The 21,474-nt window shown below is 37.7% G+C and overlaps 1 protein-coding gene across 1 annotated transcript in view; it reads right to left on the bottom strand.

The window, feature by feature from the left end:
* Positions 1-21,474, bottom strand: part of GPATCH2 (G-patch domain containing 2) — a 114,915-nt gene that overhangs the window by 82,939 nt on the left and 10,502 nt on the right. The window contains exons 3-5 of the mRNA XM_063443822.1: positions 17,721-17,782; positions 15,086-15,268; positions 11,817-11,893 (exon numbers count right to left, since the gene is read on the bottom strand). Coding sequence (XP_063299892.1) covers positions 11,817-11,893; positions 15,086-15,268; positions 17,721-17,782 — 322 coding nt within the window. The remainder of the gene's footprint in view (positions 1-11,816; positions 11,894-15,085; positions 15,269-17,720; positions 17,783-21,474) is intronic.

Here is a 21,474-nt window from a genome sequence, read left to right as displayed (position 1 = left end):
AACTGCAGCAGTAAATCTATGCACTTAGCACATGCACATCATCAGGAGCTTTTGCTTGTTGAAATACTGTATTGAAATAAATGATCGCATGGCAAGCCTGCCGAACAATTTGGTCTAACCTTACATTATTTCTATTTTTTTGGTTTTTTTTCTTTAATCAAGCCTGTGAGACCTCACGTTAAGTCCTCGAAAACTGAAAAGTACTGATCCATTGCATGCGAATGCTAAAATGGATCTGACACCCATGTAAAATGCGTGGACGGCAAGGTCAGTGATACAACGTAAATATACAGCTAGCAAGAGCTTGGGAAACACAGGAAGAATTTATTAGGTATATAACTTGCTTGGATCAGAGATTGCAAGGAATGCTGGCAGATTTTCTTCCTGATTTAGGGTGAATTTCTCATTCACAATGGGGTTTATTAACATACTGTGAATTATGGAAAATCAGCAATGGAAATTGCAAACTTTAGACCTAAATAACTCAACTGGACAAATTCTTCAATTCTGCTATTTTCTAGCAAGCTACTTTAGCGTAACATTTGCAATTCTAAAACCTTTTTTATTTTGTGAATAGCCAGAAATGAACATTCTACAGATTACTCACCCAGTAAATAATCCTCAGTCTGTGTGTTGTATAATATAGACATATCTCTACCAATAAATAACAAATAAACTATCTGCAGTAGATAATAATAATAATAATAATAATAATAATAATAATACAAATATATATATATTTTACAGGATGCCTTTGTGCACTTGTTCCTTTTCCTGCCTGTAAAAAATAGGGAGACGAGAGATACTGGTGACTCCCAGCTGGAAGGCTGGTACAGCAAGCTACCTGCCAGCAGGCTGTGCCTGGCGAGACCAAGCTCCCTTCTAAGCAGTGATGGCCTTTAGAACTTGTTTAACAGCTTCAACAAGCAGTTCAGGCACTGGGTGAAATAAAATTAGATATTGGAGATGGAAGTAAGTTTTAGCAGGGGCATTCCATTCTGTATTTTACCAGTGGTGCCATGGTTAATTTCAAGATAAACATCCATACTAACAGAGCTTGTATCATGACTTAACGTGAAAAACTGACCAGGAAACCAGGAGATTGCCGTGTCGAGGACATGTGTCTATTATAAAAGACAAAGAACAGTCTAACTGGCGAGGCTAGCTACATCTGATATTTACTGCCAGGTTTGTAAATGCCTAGCTTCTACAGGCAGTAGTTGTAACTATACCCCCATCATGCAGGTTGCAAGGGTCTTCACATTTACATTGGCCAGGCAATCTCCTCCGTCTTTGTGCAAGTTGTTACATAGAAGTGATAGAAAACTATTTTTTAAAGGAGTTCCCATTCTAAATAATGTGGAGTTAATTCAACATTTACGGAGGAATCTGAAGTAGAGTTTAAACACAAATTACTCAAAACTAAGGAGAATGTCACCGGGTTTAGGTTAGCATTCGTAAACTGAACCAGGAAGAAAGCATAACTCTTCAGTCTGGTCTTCCTACTTCTCTAGGGCAGCTGTACTGCTTACTACTGAATTGGGAACCTTTCACAGATAAGTCATTGTAAAATGCTGCGAGTCCAATAGTAAAAAAATAAATACAAAAATAAATAGATGATGATGATGATGTACACAATATTTTTGCTTACTGGTAAGAATACACTACAAACAAATCAAGCATAGAAATGTGGCAATTCCTCTTTAAATTACTACAAGAATCATAAAAAAAAAAAAAAAAAAAAAAAAAAAAAAGTTATATGGCTAGGTGCACCCAATCTGTTACAATGTCTAGACGCACTGCTAAGTAGAACTGCAATTTTAAGGCATCATTAAAAACAAATCAGCCATCTGCGCAGGAATGACTGATCAAGTGATATAGCTTAAATGTTAACAAAGTTATGCTTTTTTACTAATATTTTGCTATTTACCATGAAAAGCGCTGACATGTTACCGATGCAATCACTTGAATATATGAACGTCTCCCCAAAAAAAAGATTTTACAGGGAACAAAACAACATAATGACACTATTTTTAGTTTGAAAGATAGGACCTGCAATTAATGTCTGATCTTCACCTAACAAAACATCTGTTTTTCTCGCTATGTAATTAGTAAAATTAATGAATGGTAATCCATCCGCTCAAATGATTTTTTGTTTCCCAAATCAATCATTTTAACACCCAATATGCTACAAAACTAACAGCTATAGATCAACTACAAATTACGCTTTAGGTTTACTTTTTATTTATTTTAAAGAGGAACCTGTTGACTGGGAAAAATAAAGCCCACAATGTGGTAAACAGCACAGTAAGAACAAGCTAAAAAAAAATACATATTGTTTGCTGCATTTTACATTTTACGATAGATATCTTAGTTTTAACAGAAGAAGTAATAAAAGTCTATACAAGCCCCTCCAAAGTGTATAAAACCAATGGCGAGTAATCAGAAAAAAGCTGCATTCAAGACAAATCATTAGGACTAATACTCCCATGATGCTTTGCCAGCATGCAGTTTCAACAGCTAGAATCTTGTCCCATCAATGAAGTAGAAACAAGCCCAGCATTGGAGGTGCCAGACTTCTGGTGAACCTAAAGAAGATATCTGGTTCACAACAATGAACCAATAAATAGACTATTATATAGTAACATATTAAGAAAGGAGGTACGCCATTGATAACAGCCGGGATTGGGGTGATGATCCTGACATAAACAAGGATTTCAGACAGAACATTACTAATCTACAATGCTGCCTGCGGCACAAGAGCTTATACTCTAGATGTAATTAAGCTATCTTGGGAATCGAGAGAGCAGAGTGGTTAAACCCATGTGGATCCTCAAACACAAACCAAAACACTTTAGATGAGAAATATATAATATACAAAGAGCACATGTGGTTATAGCAACTAGCTACCACCATGTTGGTCAGAACCAATATAAATGAATGACTGATCATAAGGACATTGTGAGGACAATTACAGCTGTATTACTAAAACAATTTGTATAAATAAAAGTCTTTCAAAGCTTGAAGTTTAGAAGCTAGTCGCCGTACTACAAATGACCTAAAAAAAAAAAAACGATTTATTTCATAACTATGTTACAATAATATCAAAATAACAAGAAAAGTGCAAAAATGTTTAACGAGAAGCACAACCCCACAGGTAGAACGAGGTCTTCATAAAGGCAGGATACTAATTGTATAGCTACCAAAACTCTAAAAAGAACACCTGTGCTTCTAGCTTTCTCAAACTGATAACACAACAAAGATCGTATAGCAAAATTATTTTACACAGTGCAAAATTTCTTACAAACAAACAATCTGATAGTAACATTAGTTACTAGTTACACCATTTATGGTTGTTCGAATTTGCAATGAAGCCCACTCCATGGTTGAAAACTGTGATGGTAAATTATATAGTCTGCATTGGAGTACACTCCAGGCGAAAGGTTTACCAAATAGATAATCAAACAGAAATAAGTTAAAACAATCAGAAACTGCAAATCATAGCATCCACATGACAGTTTCTATAGAAAGTCTACATTTGCAGTGTGCAATACGCACATCACAATACTACAATCCTACAGTCTTTCAGGAAGTATCAGTAGACGTCGCACTGGATTGAAGTTCAAGGGTATTAAATGTATAAGGAGGCTGGAAGATATGACTAGCTGGTGGATTTGAACTTCTTCACCAGAAAATTGAGTCCAAATAGATTTTCTAATTTACAATGAATCAAAATGGAAAACATTAGAGCGTGGCAAAAATGGCACAAATGTATCAAAAAAGCAAATGAATAAACAGTTGGAGAGATTTATTAGGGGAAATTGCAATAAATTTCGCAGAGATGAATTGATTTTAGTTAAAGGTATAACTGACAATTTATTGGGCGGGAAGATGCATTATTTTCCAATTGTTATCCACCTACAGTAAAACTGATTTGTGTCCTATTGTATTTTATGGAAAAGGAGAGAGCAACTTTCAGTGATTTAGATTAAATGTATTAATCATAACCAGACACTGTGAACTATATATCTACTATTAAAGAAGATTTTTGACATTTAATTCTGTAGCAATATTTTGGCTCTGTACCGCTCTCCCTAAATCCAATTCCTGACACAGTTGGGAGATTTCTCCCTTTTAATTTTATGAGGCTTAAAGTAGCATTTAACCGCCCATGCGGTAAATAATGCAGGATTAGAAATATTTAGTGTTTTGTTTCCCTTTCAAGAGTGACAATCTATCAAGCCGACTCGTAAAATGCCCTCCCCATCTACTTTTCATTCTATTTCTTCTATTTTGGGTTATATGGGACCCTTCTGAGAATAATGGAAAAGGGTAAAATTGAAAGAACAAAATCACATAATACATCCTTGATGTGTGTTTGGGGAACCTGCATGAGATGGCTTAAAGACAAAGGTAGAAACTTGAAATAAAAACACTGGTTTGGAAATACTGAATCTACCGTTTTTTTGGGTTTGTTTTTACTAAAATTAATCTTTTTGAGAGTAAATCTCTTATACACATCATTGTTTATTTGTTATGTACGCTAAACTAATAGCTAAATTTATCCTACTACTTGCACAAAATAAGCATTTCAGACATAGCATTACTATTCTGCAATGCTGCCAGCACCATAAGAGCTTACATTCTAGGTAGCATTTGCAGGATCCCAGGACAGTGCCGCTGTATAAACCATTATCAAGTAATAGTTTTTAATGGGTGTACTTGGTTATGTGATTACCGTAATTACGCAAAGGAAGTACTTGGGAAATAAAATGACTAACTGTCAAAGCTGCCTAGTGACACATAACAGCAAGTACACATTTGTATTATTTATATTGTGGCAATAAAAATAAATGCATTAGTTCAATATTAATATTTTATTTACCAGTGAATACACTGGTAAGCTGTTGGATAAAATACATTACAGTTCGGGTATTATGAAGTATTACTGGTAAATATGCAAACATTCATTTTGGTAAAGAAAGACTGGAAAAAGCCTAACTTTACTTTGCAACCTTGGATGTTATCACAGCATCATTGTGGGTCCATTCATAGTGGTACCTTGTCTTGTTCTGCCTATAGTGCCTATTATTAACCCAACTATGAATAATCTATCCTCTAGTTTCCGGACATGTTCTTCAATATGTTTTCTGTATCCTGTGCTACACGTTAGCTCCATTACCAGAATGTAGATGCGTTACATCTTTTGCATACAGGCTACTGGTTGTTCTCTGCATATTGGGCTCAGAATAGCATCAGGATTTCATCTTATTGGATCTAACTTGATCCAGCTGTAATAATGACCTAACAATATCGGTGTTTGCAGGGGCGTATTAGCCGCGAGGCAAACAAGGCATTTGCCTTGGGCGGCATTTTCCAGGGGGCGGCAAAAAAAGCCGCCCCCTAAATGCCCAAGGCAAATGTCTTGTTAGACTTGCGGCTAACAGACATGCTGGGCGGTCGAGCGGCACTGGCGGGCGGCTGGCGAGGGAGCACTTCCTCTGAGCTGTCTGCTCAGCTCCCTCGCGCGCCGCAGAGTGAGGCTGGGAGCCGGAATATGATGTCAGACAGCTCAGAGGAAGTGCTCCCTCGCCAGCAGCCACTTGACCACCAGGGAGGAAGAGACCCTCCCCCCCCCCCCCCCCCCCCAGCATTCAAGGTAAGGAGGCTGGGGGGGGGGGGTGTTTAAATAAATTTTAAAAAACGTGTTAATGTGGGTGTGTGTGTGTGTCTGTTAGTGTGTGTGTGTGTGTGTGTGTTAGTGAGTGTGTCTGTTAGTGTGTGTGTCTGTTAGTGTGTGTGTCTGACTGTGTGTGTGTGTGTCTGACTGTGTGTCTGTTAGTGTGTGTGTTTGCCTGTGAGTGTGTGTGTCTGCTAGTTTGTGTCTGCTAGTTTGTGTCTGCTAGTGAGTGAGTGTGTGTCTGTTAGTGTGTGTGTGTTTCTGTTAGCTAGTGTATGCGTATCTGTCAGTGAATGTGTGTGTATTTAGAATGCGAGGCGGGGGGAAAGGTTGGGTGGGGGTGGCGCCTGAGTTTTGTCCTGCCTAGGGCAGCCCAAAACCAGGATACACCACTGGGTGTTTGTACACTTGCAAACACAAAGATAGACAGACATACACGCACACACATCCATCAATTCACCCCACAACAAGATATACTAAGAAAATTTGGTGACTCCAGACACAATAAAAGTCCCCACATATTTATTCATATTTACAAATTATTGCATATCTCAAGCACTCCATCTTGGTACAGCTATTCCAAAAAATAAATAAATAAAATAATTTTTTTAAAAATCACGATTCAACAAATCTGCAAGAATTGTGATTCTCTATTTATTATGTGTGTGTGTGTGTGTGTGTATGTTAATTTCTTAAGGTATTGCATAACAGTCACCAAAAATATCACAATCCAAATTGTACTAACCTTTTTTTCCTGCTAGTAACAGTAGTCGTAATACACCAAACTAAGAAAATAAAATGTATTGTTATGACCAGACCTAAGTCACACAAAAAAACTGGTGTCTTTTCGATAACATCACAAGGTAGAAGGTTGCAGTCAACCAGGAGCATTGATGATGCTGTGATACCAGAATTTGGTTTCATTGTTAAATGGTTACTCCAACCTCACTTACTTCTGCTTGAAACTCTGCACATATGGAGATATATGCATTTGCCGTCCTGCAACTTGTCACTGCTTGCCTTTCTTCCATCTCTGACTGGATGTCCTCACGCTTTCTGAAACTCAATCTCTTTGTGTTTCCTCCTCTCTCACTCACCCTTCAAGTCAGTGATATCCACATAAGTCCATCCTTGCAAGCACGCTGTCTTGGCATCATACTTGACTCTGGCCTCACCTTTGAGCCTCACATCCAGTTTGTTGCCAAATTCTGTAGGTTCCAACTTAAAAACATAGCCCGCATCCGGCCCTTTCTTACACAAGATGCTACCAAGGAGCTTGTCCATGCTCTAGTAATTTCCCGCATGGATTACTGTAACCCTCTCCTGATTGGTCTCCCCAAAAGCCGTATTGCCCCGCTACAGTCTGTAATGAATGCTGCAGCTAGACTGATTTTCCTCTCTAGTCGGTCCTCTCACACCTCACCCCTCTGCCAGTACTTACATTGGCTCCCTGTATCCTATAGGAGTCAATTCAAAGTGCTAACCCATACATTTAAAGCATTGAACAATTCTAGCCCCTCTTATATCTCTTCACTGATCCATAGGTTTGCCCCTCCTTGTTCCCTCCGCTCTGCCCGTGACCACCTCCTGACCGCTGCTCGCACCCGTACGGCCAACTCACGCTTGCAGGACGTCTCGTGGGCAGCTCCTTTCCTATGGAATAGCCTGCCTACCCCATAAGACTCTCCCCGAGTCTTCAATCGTTTAAGAAGGGCCTTAAAACCCATCTCTTTAGGAAAGCTTATGGCCTCCCAGAGTAACCTCTACCTTACATACCTGTCTCTTGCTCTCTCCTCCATCTCTGCTTCAATCCCACCTAATTTGAATGCTATTTCCTGTCCTAACGTGTCTTATACCCCACCTCCTATAGACCGTAAGCTTGTTTGAGCAGGGTCCTTTTCAACCTATTGTTCCTGTAAGTTTTCTTGTAATTGTCCTATTTATAGTTACATCCCCTCTCTCATAATATTGTAAAGCGCTATGGAATCTGTTGGCGCTATAATAATAATAATAATGTAAGCTCATCCTGTGTGTCCAACTTGACTGGTTATAACTACATGTCCGTTCGTCCACCCATTGTAAAGCGCTGCGGAATTTGATGGCGCTAGATAAATAATAACATAATAATAATAGTTTGTGATCTAGGGGCAGTCGCATCCCCAGAACTCTTGACTTAGGCAACTAAGAACTATGTTCGGTGCTGCATAATGTAAATTGGGTGAAAAATGTATTTATTTATTTTTAAACCTCATCCCTGTAAACTTTTATCCCTCCCCTGTCCACTCTTAAGCTCCCCCCCCCCCCCCCCCCCCCTCTCTCTCCCCTACCTGGCTTAGAGTGTAATTGGTCCATTCACATCTTTCTCTATGAGAACTACAATTCTCTATAAAACCATGTTTGTGCACTGCTGGGAGCCCATTAGAACATTGTATGTCATTATACATTATAAAACAATGCAATAGCATGAGAACCTTTTAAGTTTCATTTTTACATATATGAAAACCAGAAATGACTCCAGCGAACACTACAAATCAGCTACAACTTGCAGTAACCTTTTCTTTCTCATGTAATGCTCCACTTTATTTTACATTTGTATTGAAGATTTAACAAATGACATCACAGTCCAGTCCACACATAGTCAGGACACATTGTAACTGAGCAGGAGAAGCAGAAACAGGGTTTCCTTTCTCTTCTCCTCTGTATCCATTCTCTATGCAGACTGCCAAATGCAGAGGACACAGCTCATAACAATGATTGACAGAACAAAGATGGAAGTGCCCAGTTGCGAGATAAAGAGATATGGATTTTTGCATCTATTTTCAAGCCTTACAAGTATATATTTGTTTAAGATATAGTAAAGGAAAAAATATTCTTAAAAATAATTTGAAGTGACAGTTCCCCTAAACTAAACAAAACACACACACAAAATTAACCCTTTCAAATATGGCAGTTCATTGTTTTAAGCGGCAAAATAGGCCCATACAGTGTACTAGAATAATGTCATTTTTACAGAAGGGATTCTCTCTTCACTTCCATCCACCATATACAAGCAGACATTGTATCACAGAATGGCTATTTTAATATGGGCAGCACACTAGTCTCTAACCTTTGACCAGATAGCGATAACTCAGTAGGGAGAAAATGGCAGCCTTTGTTTCAGATATGCTCATTTTTATTTTTGGTTGACTGCTTGCTTGATCATAGCGTGGATTTGTAGTCCATTTTCTTGGCTTATTGCAATCTCATTCTAGTATTTTATAGACGCTATTACAACTGATAGATTAACTTCATGCTTGCGGTGATACATTGCTAAACCACAATGAACAGTGAAATATACTAAAATCTATTTATTTGCTGCTTAGAACAAATTGTTAGATTCCCAGAAAGCTTCTGAAAGCCATCATTTTTGCCCTTATTGTGTTTTTATCAGCATAGGTCCTGGATGCACTTAAAGTTATTTCTATCAACATGGATAAATTACATAAAAACAACAGCAAAAAAAAAAAAAAAGCATATATTCCAAATAAAATAATTTCAATAACAACAGTGTACAAGAAAAATATCTCTTTCTCTATATTATATACGCACATACATATATTCATACATACACTCATACACACAGTTGTTAAAAAACAAAAATACAATTATTGTTGAGAATTTGATAGTAAATGTCACATTTTAAACTAACACAATAAACACCAAAACCGGTGCATATTAATGTAGTGGTGCTGGTGTCTATAGTATGTCCCTGCAGTGTTAGCACTGTAAACATTGGTGCCGAGTAACACCTCTAGCGGCAATCACTCAGACGGCCACTAGAGGTGTTGACTTGTCCAGTGCTGCACAGTGTGACGTTCCCCATAGATACGTATTGATTCAGTGCAACTCTATGAGGAGATGCTGATTGACGTAGCTCAGTGTTTTGCTGCACATGTGCGATAGTCTCCCAATGCTTTCCTATGAAGCGTTCGATTGGCTGAATTGGTCAAGATTAAAGATCTCAACCATGGAGGCAGAGCCAGCCGAGAAGAAACCGTCACAGCATGGAAGAAAAGGAGAGCAAAATCACAATTTTACTGCGATTAGAGGGGGGCTGGTCACCTAAACAGTCACTTCAGGACTATAGTGTCAGGAATACATGTTTTGGATTTCTGACACTATGGTGTTTAAACAAACACTAACATTAACCATTAGTTTTTTTGTTTTTTTAAGGAACACAATAAGGTCAAGAACAAACATGTATTTCTGTGCCTGTAGTGTTAAAACACCATCTAGCCCCCCTGGGTCCTCCCTAAATATAGTATAATCTTACTTTTAGTCTGCTGCTGCTGGCTCTGCCCCCGATCTTCCTGCTTGGCGGACATCATCAGAAGTGGTGGTCTGAGCCAATCACAATGCATTCCAATGGGATTTGCCAAGACTGTCATGGAGGGAGGTCAGGGGCAGAGCCAGCACAAGTCAAAGACAGCCCTGGTCATTCAGCATCTCCTCATAGAGATGCATTGAATCAATACAACTCTATGAGGAAAGTTCAGTGTCTGCATGCAGAGGGTAGAGAAACTAAATGACAGTACTGCACACTGTGCAGCAGTGCCCCAGGAAGCACCTCTAGTAGCCATATGAGGAGTGGCTAGTGGAGGTATCCCTAGGCTGCAGTGTAAACACTGCATTTTCTCTGAAAAGACAGTGTTTACAGCAAAAGGCCTGATGATAATGATTATAATCAACAGAACAAATACAATAAGCGGTAGATGTTCTGATGACTATAGTGTCCCTTTAACATTGAAGTGCTCCCCAGGCCAGTCTACTCCTACAGTGAGATCATCATTACTGATGATCTCAGGTTCTACTTGATTGATGCACATTATTTGGCAGTAAAATTTATTGAAACCAAAGCAGTCCCTTCAAATCTGAACGAGTGAGAGAAGCAAGAAGATGCCTCACTGACAGCCGAGAGGCATTACTAAGGCTACTTATAAAAGTGCTGATTTCTCACTTTTGTTAAATTAAGCCTGCAGGGACATGCAATTAACCCATAAGCAGGGACTCTTTATGGGACTGGAATTACATTCAAAACTGAAATATTTAACTCTGTCCCAGAAAGCTGTGTGCATAATCACTAACATTCTAAGACTGAAACAAACATATCAGTATGTAAGCTCGTTTGTGCAGGACTCTCAGAATATACAGCTTGTCTTGCTGCAGCTAGCTGTTTGTAAGTCCATCTAATGTACAGAATTATGGAATATGTTGGTGCCTTATAAATATAATACATTGTTGTTATTATTATCTATATTGGCATCTATAAAGAGCCAAAAACAATATAAACAGACAAATAAAACTCGGTCATGTGAGGTTGCAGCTTTCCAATGCTCTTCTATGATGTTGAGGGTGTCGGAGCGGGACCAAGGGAGTCTGGGCGTTGGTAAGTAAAAATCTATTTTTGGTGGTGGGACAGAAACCTTAAACTAATCTGCAATTAGGGCACTACAGAGTTTAGAATACTAGTTAGTATCCAAAGTGTTTCTTTAACTTGACGAAGAACTTGAGGAAGAAGTGGTGCCACTAGAAAATTGTCGAACATGCATAAGCAATCCCCTTTTTATTTTTGGCATCAAGCCATGCATAAAATCAGCCTTCCTTCCATGAGAATGGGATAGGGATCCCCAATCATAAATAAATACTTTATTGGGAGCTAATAGAATGTAAAAGCTTGCCAGAGTGCTTGCTGCTTTTGATGTTTTGGCAAAAGACTACATTGTGATCAATGAAAAAATCATTATTAGGAGAAATCAATTTATGCACGGTACAATTAAGAAAGTCGGGGCCAAAAAATGTTGGCATTTTATGATGCTCAAGAGTGTTTTTTGTGATCCATTCATTTTTATTATTTCTTTTTAACAAAAGTGTTGAATTACTTCGTTGTGTAAGTTCAATCACGTTCCTCAATAAATAAATATAAATAACATGCCATTTCAATGCAAGATGTAACATTATACTATTTGTCCATCCAAGCCATGAAGAACAGAATATTCCAGACAGTACATTCTGAACCAGTACAAAAGTGTCAAAAAAAACTTTTTGACTACAAAGTGTCAAAAAAACTGATAATGTACAGTGAATGTAAGAGACCTACCAGATTTGGGTTTGCTGCAGGTTTTCTAATGTTTCTCCCTTGCATTGCATAGAGATGATTCAATCTAGCCTGAAAACCTAAAGACAGAATACATATTAGATTAGTTTCTCGTATAGTTTCTGAATTAGCAGCACATCTGAAGGTTGGTGGGCTCTAGGGGCCAGAGTGACTCTTCAAAAAAAAAAAAAAAATATCTTAAAATTGTCCCAATGTGAAAGGGTAAACGGTAAAGCAGGGTGGCCTGGGATTCTACTATTGTCCAACACTATTTATTCACTAAAATGAGGATTCCTGGGAATTCAAAGTGAATTTCAAATTAAAAGCCAAAATAGGCAAACTTTCATGAAAACTTTTAAGATAATGTTATTCATATATATATATATAAAAAATAAAATTATATTCATCCAAAAGACGAAAAAGAGCATTTTGGCCATTAATATCCAGTGATTAGACCCTTATCACAAAGTGTTTATTGGGTTTGTGGAGCTAAGAGGAAGTCAGTGCACACCAATCCCCACCAGAGACCATACACTCTGCTAGACATGGGGGTATTTCTTAGTTATTAAAAAGATCTATTTCATACCAATAACATTATCAAAATGAGGAGAGGGGCGACAGAGACACACGGAGGAGAGGGGCGACAGAGACACACGGAGGAGAGGGGTGACAGAGACACACGAAGGAGAGGGGTGACAGAGACACACGGAGGAGAGGGGCACTTTGGACGTCTTACACTGGGGCTTTTTAGGGAACCAGAAGACAGTGCTGTAAAATGTAACCACATGTGGCGTTCCTGTTTGGAAGCTTCTATGGCTTGCTGTTGTACCTAGACATTTCCATTTTGGAGTTTGCTTGACTGCTCATTCCCATTCACATTCTTTTAATCCAGTATTGTAAATGTGGAATCAAACAAATTAACCCCTTAAGGACTGGACAGTTTTTGCGATGTTGTACATTTGCGACCAGGCCTCTTTTTACACTTTTGTGGTGTTTTGTTTGTGTTTAGCTGTAATTTTCCGCTCTCTCATTTACTGTTCCTATACAAATTATATATTGTTTTTTTCAGGACAAAAAAAGCTTTCTTTACATACCATTATTTATATAATCTCATGTAATTTAATTTTAAAAAACAAACAAATATGATGACATTTTTAAAAAAATACATGTTTTTTTGACTTTTACTTGAAAAATCTTTTACTCATCTACAAAAGCGAATAAAAAAAAAACTGCTAAATAGATTAAAAATATTGTCCTGAGTTTTAAAATACCCAGTGTTTACATGCTTTTTTTTGCAAGTTATAGGGTTATAGGTACAAGTAGAATATTGCGATTTCAAAACATATATTCTTTCAAATTTATCAATAGTGACATTGTAACACTATTATCTGCCAAAAGTCTCTGAATAACACCCCACATGTACATATTTTTTTTAAAGTAGACAAACCAGGGTATTCAATATAGGGTATGTCCAGTCTTTTTTAGTAGCCACCTAGTCGCAAACACTGGCCAAAGTTAGCGTTCATATTTGTTTTCTGTGTGAAAAAATAAATAAATAAATAAATAATTGAACGCTAATTTTGGCCAGTGTTTGTGACTAAGTGGCTACTAAAAAAGACTGGACATACCCCATTTGCAATACCTTTTGTTGTCTTCTTTTGCAAATGGTATGCCATCATGGGGGTAATTCTCATTCCTGGGCTACCATACGCTCTCAAAGGCAACATAACCAACCTGGCCATTTTCAATGTAAAAATATTTGACCCATATATTTGACCCTGTAACTTTCAAAAACGCTATAAAATCTGTACATGGGGGGTACTGTTATACTCGGGAGACTTTCTTGAACACAAATATTAGTGTTTCAAAACAGGAAAACATATCACAACAATTATATCATCAGTAAAAGTGCTGTTTGTGTGTGAAAAATGCGAAAGAAAGTCACTTTCACTGACAATATCATCGCTGTGATAGGTTTTACTGTTTTGAATCACTAATATTTGTGTTCAGTGAAGTCTCCCGAGTAAAACGGTACCCCCATGTACAGGTTTTAGGGTGTCATAGAAAGTTACAGGGTAAAATACAGTGCTAGCAAATTACATTCTCTGGAATTTCGGCCTGGGTTGGCAGGCAGGTCCCTCAAATTGCAATTAATAAAATTACTTAATTATGTAAAAATATTACATAAATATGCACGTAGAATTTAAATATATATGCATATTTATATATTTGAAGTCTACGTGTATATTTATATAATTATTTATGTAATTTTGTATATGGACATATGTATATTTCATATTATTTGTATTTATTTATATATACATAGATATATATACAATTTCATTCTAAGTGTATTTTGATATAAATTTCATATAGATATGTAATTTTTTAAAAAAAAAATTGTTATTATTTTTAATTTAATTTACTTATTATTTGTATTTTATAATAATATATATATACACAATATATATATAGTTATTATATATATTATATATATACGTGTGTAATTTAATTATAAGTGTATTTTTATATTAATATATGTACATATTAATATAAAAATACACTTAGTATGACATTATATATATATGATATATAGACGTATATTATATAGGTATAATATGTCTATATATCATATATATATATATATATATATATATATATATATATACACACATATATAATTTATTTTTTTTATTAACTTTAACTTTATTTTTTTTAATGATTTTACACATGCAGGGAGACTGCCTGTCAGCACAGACAGTCCCCCTGCAGGCAGACACATGGACACCTATTGTGACCATGTGGTCGCCCTGTTGAGCGATCACATAGCCACAGGGGTCCTAATCCGCCATGGGGAGACTGTCTGGGCTGCAGACAGTCTCCCCACACCGGGAGCAACGCAGATCGCCGCCGGGGGAACGACGGCGATCGGGTAAGTACATTGCACCGTTAGGACGGTTCAGGACCGTCATCGGTCGGCAATGCAAAAATGCCGATGACGGTCCTGAACCGTCCTCGGTCGTTAAGGGGTTAAATTTGTTTATGTGTAATAGGAAAAATAAACACACTTCTAAAATAGTATAGTTAGTGTACCCATCAGTGGAAGAAAATGTAAAGTGGTGTGATTGCATAAATACATCTTTAGATTTAAAAAAAAAAATCTTATTTGGCTCATGTATTACTGGAATCAAGTGATCCGTGTTTTGGAGCATGCTTGTGCTAATTCCCCAGCTCTATAAAGTCATTTGTTGCATGACCTGTGCAACACTTACCTCTTTGCGCCATATGTGACATGAGAGGGAATGAGCCAGTAAGAATGCTCTCGAAGACCGGGTCAGGAAGTTCTCTTTCTAGCTCAGCAGACTCTTCCTGATCCCACCACGGTATGACACCTGTAATGCCACAAGCTCCCCCAGATTCACTTTCATAGAACCAATCACTCTGTTCATCGTCACCTGAGAATACAAGCATAATTCCATTAGACAGAGCTCTACCAACGTTAAAAAAAACAAAAAACTGGTTTAAATATTTTGAGTGTTGCTTTAACTATGTAGGTGTCAGGCATCCCCACAAGCAAGCAAAGCACGACAAATATTAATTTTGAAACATACCGTTTAGCATGGGTAGGCAACCTTCGGCACTCCAAATGCTGTGGATAACATCTCCCACAATGCTCTTACAGTCATAATACTGACAAAGCATCATGGGAGGTGTAGTCCAAAACATCTGGAGTGCCAAAGGTTGCCTATGCCTGACCTATAGAGGCAAACACTATCATACAGATAAACATTTTATGATGGATTCATTTCAAGGTGCTGCTGATTTACTCTAAAGTAGTTTGTTGACATTGCGATATCATGATATCATAGGATTGTTTGGACTATGTGTTCCCAATAAACTGACCTACATTAATAAAATAAAATCTAAAACAAATAAAAAAAAAAACTAATAAACAAACTCCTCCAAGGTCATACAGGAGGAGCGTGCAAAAGCTCCCTCACAATAAAATGGTTTTGGGAATTTTCAAGAAGGTAAAGGCGGCTCCTGTCAAAATATTGATTTACATGGTTTGTTTTTGTAACTAAACTATGTTTTGCAGGGAATTAAATTTGAAAAGCAATATTGAAGCTAGCGAATACAGCTAAGCTGAGACTATAGCAGATCTGGAGACTTTTTGCCATTTGGATTTGACTCCATAATATTTGGGGTTTAGTAAATAAACATGTTGTTTGGTACTAGAGAGCACCCTTATGTGAGTGGCAGCATTAGTGCACACTGAGAATTGATAAATTTGTGGGTCATTAAGTGCATTTTTTTAAAAGCACTGTGCTTGGTCATGATTTCAGGATATGTGAATGTACGCAAATAATTTTTTTTTAAGTGAATGGTTCTTGAATGTGGAGAAAATTTGTAATGAATATGAGGAAAAAGATATCAAATGCTCTTAAAGGAACACTCTGGAAACCATAACAATTAAACAATTTAGTCATTGGCACCAGCTTACCTTTAGGGTATAGTTCACAAACTGTTTAACTCCAAAATCTTGAATTTTCGCCATTTACCTCTGCTTCTCTCCTCTGATTTTCTTAAAAGTGGAAGCCTTAGACAGGGGAACCGCTGATTGGGCCTTACAATCCAAGTCAAAAGCCAATCAGCAGCTCCCCATTCATAAAAAAAAAAAAAAAAAAAATGCTTGAGAAAAATATGTAAACTTCTCAAGCGGGGCTTCTGTCTGAGACTTTCTCTTTCAGGAATCTTCAGGTGCAGAGTTAAACGGCACTGGATTCGGGATACACCATTGATGAACTACCCTTAAGTTAAGCTGGTGCCAGGGACCACCTGGAACCAATACAACATAATTCCAAAGAAGTTGTTATGGTCCCCAGAGTATTTCTTTAAAGAGACACCAAGTGCCAAAATAACAACCTTAATTAAGTGGTTTTGGTTTACAGATCATGCCCCTGTAGTCCCACTGTCTGCTCAATTATCTGCCATTTTGTTTTGTTTTTTTAAATCACATTATTTATGTAGCCAAAACCATGATCAAACAGTCCCCAGAGACACTTCCAAAAAAATGTCAAATGTTTTAAGTTCCCTTATAGCACAATGAGTGTGGCTGCACTAATAAAATGATTTAACTCCTAAATGGCAGAGAACTGAGCGCTAATACTGCATGGGCATTATCTATAAATCATAAACCACTCAATAATGCTAAAGTTGTTGTGGTGCTTATAGTGTTCCTTTAAGTTGTGATGGTACCCAAAATGCCGCTTTAAGTGACACTTAATTTATTCACCCTTTTACTTACTAAGCCCTGTAATTGCAAAAATTAGACCAAAAGAAATGTTTTGGAAGCACTAGCCAATTCAGTTATAGTAGAACGTTGGCTATTTTAACCTAGATTTTGCAATTCACTTAAATTCTCTGTTATTTTCTGGTCATTGAAATTTAGGTTCTAGACTAGAAAAACGTTAGTACTTACTGTGCAGTCTGCCAAGCCTTAGAAGCTACAACTACAACAGTGTTCTATATGCACAACATAATTATGTGTGATTTAAAATTAACCCACTACATAAATTAAAAGTGTACCAAAAGAAAATACTCAGCAGAGCTAATTACAACTAAACGCTCCAGCTCTATTGTATACACCACTTGCAAATAAGCCTTTATCATATGCTTAGTAAATTGTGTTAACAATGATTTCTTCAAATAGGCATCATTAAGATGTGTAACATTATCACATTAACACTGGAGAATTACACACACCTTTGTAGCAGAGAAAAACCTGCAATGTTTAGTCTTCTCTAACAGTATTAATTAAAAGGAGGAAAAAAAAAGGCTTCACCAATTAGCAGATTTCAATTAGATTTAATTCGGCAAGCCGAGAAGGAATGAATTTTTCAGTACCTTGGCGCCCTTCGTCATTGGTAAACAAACCCGCGTCGCTGCTACTTATACTGCTTGATTCACTGTAATAAATAAATAAATAAAAAGGGAGAAAAAAAAACAAAAAAAGTTATTTAAACAAATACAATTGTGATTCCCCCCACCCATAAATATGTGGGAAAACCAACAAAAAACAAAAAATGTACAGATAGGCAATTTGTAATCAAGCTGCAAATGTCTTGGTTTTATGAGATGCTGAGCATATTTTTGCCATGTAAAACATTGGGACTGTAATAGTGACAGGAGGCCAGATGTGAATGCATAGAGGTGCTGACACAATTGATGCATTTTATGATTTGTTTCATTAAACACTCCGTGCTCCTCTCTGCTGGCAGGCAGTTCAGTATGATCCCAGAACACCGCTGCTCAGGATTGCCGAAAAGAAATCTCAATAAAAAAAAAAATAGTCAAAGACCCAGTTCCTGCAAATGGAAGCCAAGGGCCTACAACAGAGCTCTGCATTGATCGTGAGGTTATAGAACTAGTTGGGAAAATAAAGCGCCTGGAAGACTGTGTCATCTCATTTATATTACATAGCATCCAGCTTTGGTACACAGGTAAAATGATCAAGGTAGAAGAAAAATAGCGAGTAACAAACATTTTATGTGTTCTGAGAAAATACAGTGTTTTCATTGAAAGCTAGGAATACCTCCAGTTGCAGTCACTCAGAGTGAACCAGAGGGACTTCGGAGTTGATGGAGGCATAGTATGCCTCCATCCACTCAGATCTGCTGTCAGCAGAGCACAGGGCAGCACTGTGCACAGCATCCTGTGATTTAGTATCTCCTCCCTCTGCATGTAGACACTGAACTTTCCTCATTGAGATTCATTGATTCAATTCATCTCTATGAGGAGATGCTGATTGGCCAGGGCTGTGTTTGAATCATGCTGGCTCTGCCCCTGATCTGCCTCTTTGTCAGTCTCAACCAATCCTATGGGGAAGCACTGTGATTGGATCAAGCTACCACATGTTAGCAGACTGCTTGTTTTTCTGAGTCTATCACAATGCAGATTTACAGCTTCAGGCTTGAATACAGTAAGATTTTTACTATATTTATGGAGGCATGAGGGGCCCACGTGGGCTAGATGGTGGTGTTAACACTATAGGGTCAGGAATATATGTTTGTGTTCCTGACTCTATAGTGATCCTTTAAGATCAGAAGTGTTACATTACTTTAAAATCCACCTGCAGGTCCCACATTACCCCCATCCTTCACTAACTCACTTGTTCACGGTCAGGGTCACTTCCCCAAACAAAGCTTACCTCCTCCACAATGCCAACATTGCCAGCGCGTTTGCGACAGAACAAAGAGACATAAATCTTGTGCTAGATGGGGTAATAATAGCTATGAAGGAGGTCGCGAGGTATGTCTGTAGACTAGGTTCTCCAGCTCTCTCCGGTCACACAGTTGTCAATTTAATTACAATTGAGGTAAGGGCCATATTTGTATCATAAAATCTATTAATTAGTTAGTAATTCTGCAAGTGCAAAATATACAAACTTTGTGTTGTTTCCCTGCACAAAGGAAAATTCCAAACAATCAGATGCAAGGTCTAGAAAAACCAAAACCATTGATTCTGTCTTCAATGTATAGCAAGTCGTGGCTTTATAGCTATCTATTTTTACAGTGAAACCATGAAAGGGGACGTCCTTGCACTTTAACCTACACAAGAAGCATATAGTGTTATGGTGCCGAGAGTGGTCCTATACTTTTATATCTGGTGTGAATCTGAGCAGAAGCTGAAGCTCTGCTTATGACTTCTATAACAATAAATTATTTGAAGTGGTCATGGTGCCTGGTGTCCGTATATGTAGTGTTTTGCTATGAAACGCTGCATATTCGGAATTTAATCCCTTTGAAACAAGAGCTTTTACCCCACTTTCGGCAGCGTTACTGGGGCATCCGTAGTCAGCCCGGAAACAGGCTTCAATTCTGTGCATATTTCTATGCTGATGCTCTCTGACACTTAATGGCCAGTAGAATCACAATTCGACTTCTGTAGGATGTCATTTACCAAGCACCAGCAGAGAGCATGCGCCCAGCGAAACCCAGGTAAAAGGGGCAAACCATAATAAAACGGTTTGCTTGATTACTGGGAAAAGGTGCCAGAGTATCCCTACCATCATCTGCTCTAGAGGTTACAATGGTGTGAATGGAGTAACCCTTTAAATCTACTGTTTCTCGCAATGGGCTGCCAGTAATAGGCTGAGAACATCAGCTGACACTCTCCGTCTATTACTGGCACCCAAGGTAATAATTCCTTATAAATGTGGCTGACAAGCAGAGGAGAGGTAGGCAGTGCGGACAGGTGCCCACCATTGATTTTCTGCTTTGAAAAAGTTTTAACACTTTATGTCGGTAAGTCGGCACCCAGGGACTCCAGTCCTCCAAAACAACCTTACTGAGATGAAGTTTAGAGTTGGAGAGATACCCAAATGTTGCTTAGCTGTTAAACTACAACTCCCATAATTGTGTAACCATATACTGCATTTAAAGAATTCTGAAAGTAGTAAGGATCCTAACTTTAAAGCTATAAGATAATTTATGACACAGGAGTAGAGCGATTAAATAACTGCGACTGGTGGGAGACTAGAGGAAATGTTAGATAATGCTGCTTTCAGAATGGTAGTACATTAAAAGAATAAACTATAACTGGAAAAAATACAAAACTTGTAAGAAATCCCAGGATGCTATGGAATGATATAATAATAATAATAATAAAAAATCCTATGATGTTCAGTCACCCTTTAGCTAACGCTAGCCATTAATCAAACCCCGAAGAACAAATAAGCAAAATCAATCTGAATTCTGAAATGTCATTTTGGGCAGGAAAGTTGGTCAACGGACTTGTAACTGTCATCACAGTCTATCAAATCATTGAATTGTACATGTTTGACAATCAAATTGCAAAGTGAGGACAAAATCGTCAAGCCAGTAAAACGTCAAATCTCCATAAACCACTATACAATGAATAGAAAACTGTAATCAAATACACATTAGACAGAGACAAACTTGAAAATAAATAAATACCATTTCCAAATTCATGACATGAAGACAAAAAGGAATATATAATAATATATAGAATTTCTGTATCATCGCTGTACGTGTTTTTCCCACATAATATACACTTCACTGTTTTGCATCTTTTATAATACAGGATTCTATTTGGGTTTTTTTTTAGGTAGGGCTAGGTACTAATGCATGCACTAACACCTAATCCCACTTGGTTGGTTGTTATGGCAGCACCGAGAGATACATGTACTGATCACATTCCCAGGCACAAGTTTAGGGGTTCTGCCATAAGTACAGTCCCTCTCCTCTGACATGTCGGGAGAAAGATGTCTCTCTCATCCTAGCACATCATCAGGGATTTAATTCAATGGATTAATGAATGTCAATGTTAACCAGCCACTAATTGCATCCAACGCATTAAGAGAGACTAGGCTGTGGGAACCCTCAGCCAGTGTTAAACCATTCATAGCAAGTTTGACATTGAACTGTAAGAGGACTCCGGGCACCATAAACACGTCAACAGTATTGCTTTAAGTAACAAGTGTCAATGATCTCAGTAGAGAAATGTTTGCATTATAAAATACATGCCAAGAGAGACTGAAAGCCCTACATTTGAAGTAATCTTCCAGCAAAAGTGGTACAGTTGGAGGAAGGTATACAGAGAGGGGAAGTAGGAATAAAGAAAGATATGGCTAAATTGA

The sequence above is a fragment of the Pelobates fuscus genome, chromosome 2 (genome assembly GCF_036172605.1).
Source record: "Pelobates fuscus isolate aPelFus1 chromosome 2, aPelFus1.pri, whole genome shotgun sequence".
Classification (NCBI taxonomy): domain Eukaryota; kingdom Metazoa; phylum Chordata; class Amphibia; order Anura; family Pelobatidae; genus Pelobates; species Pelobates fuscus.
The sequence above is the reverse complement of the archived record's forward strand: the minus strand, read 5'-3'. Positions and strand labels throughout refer to the sequence as shown.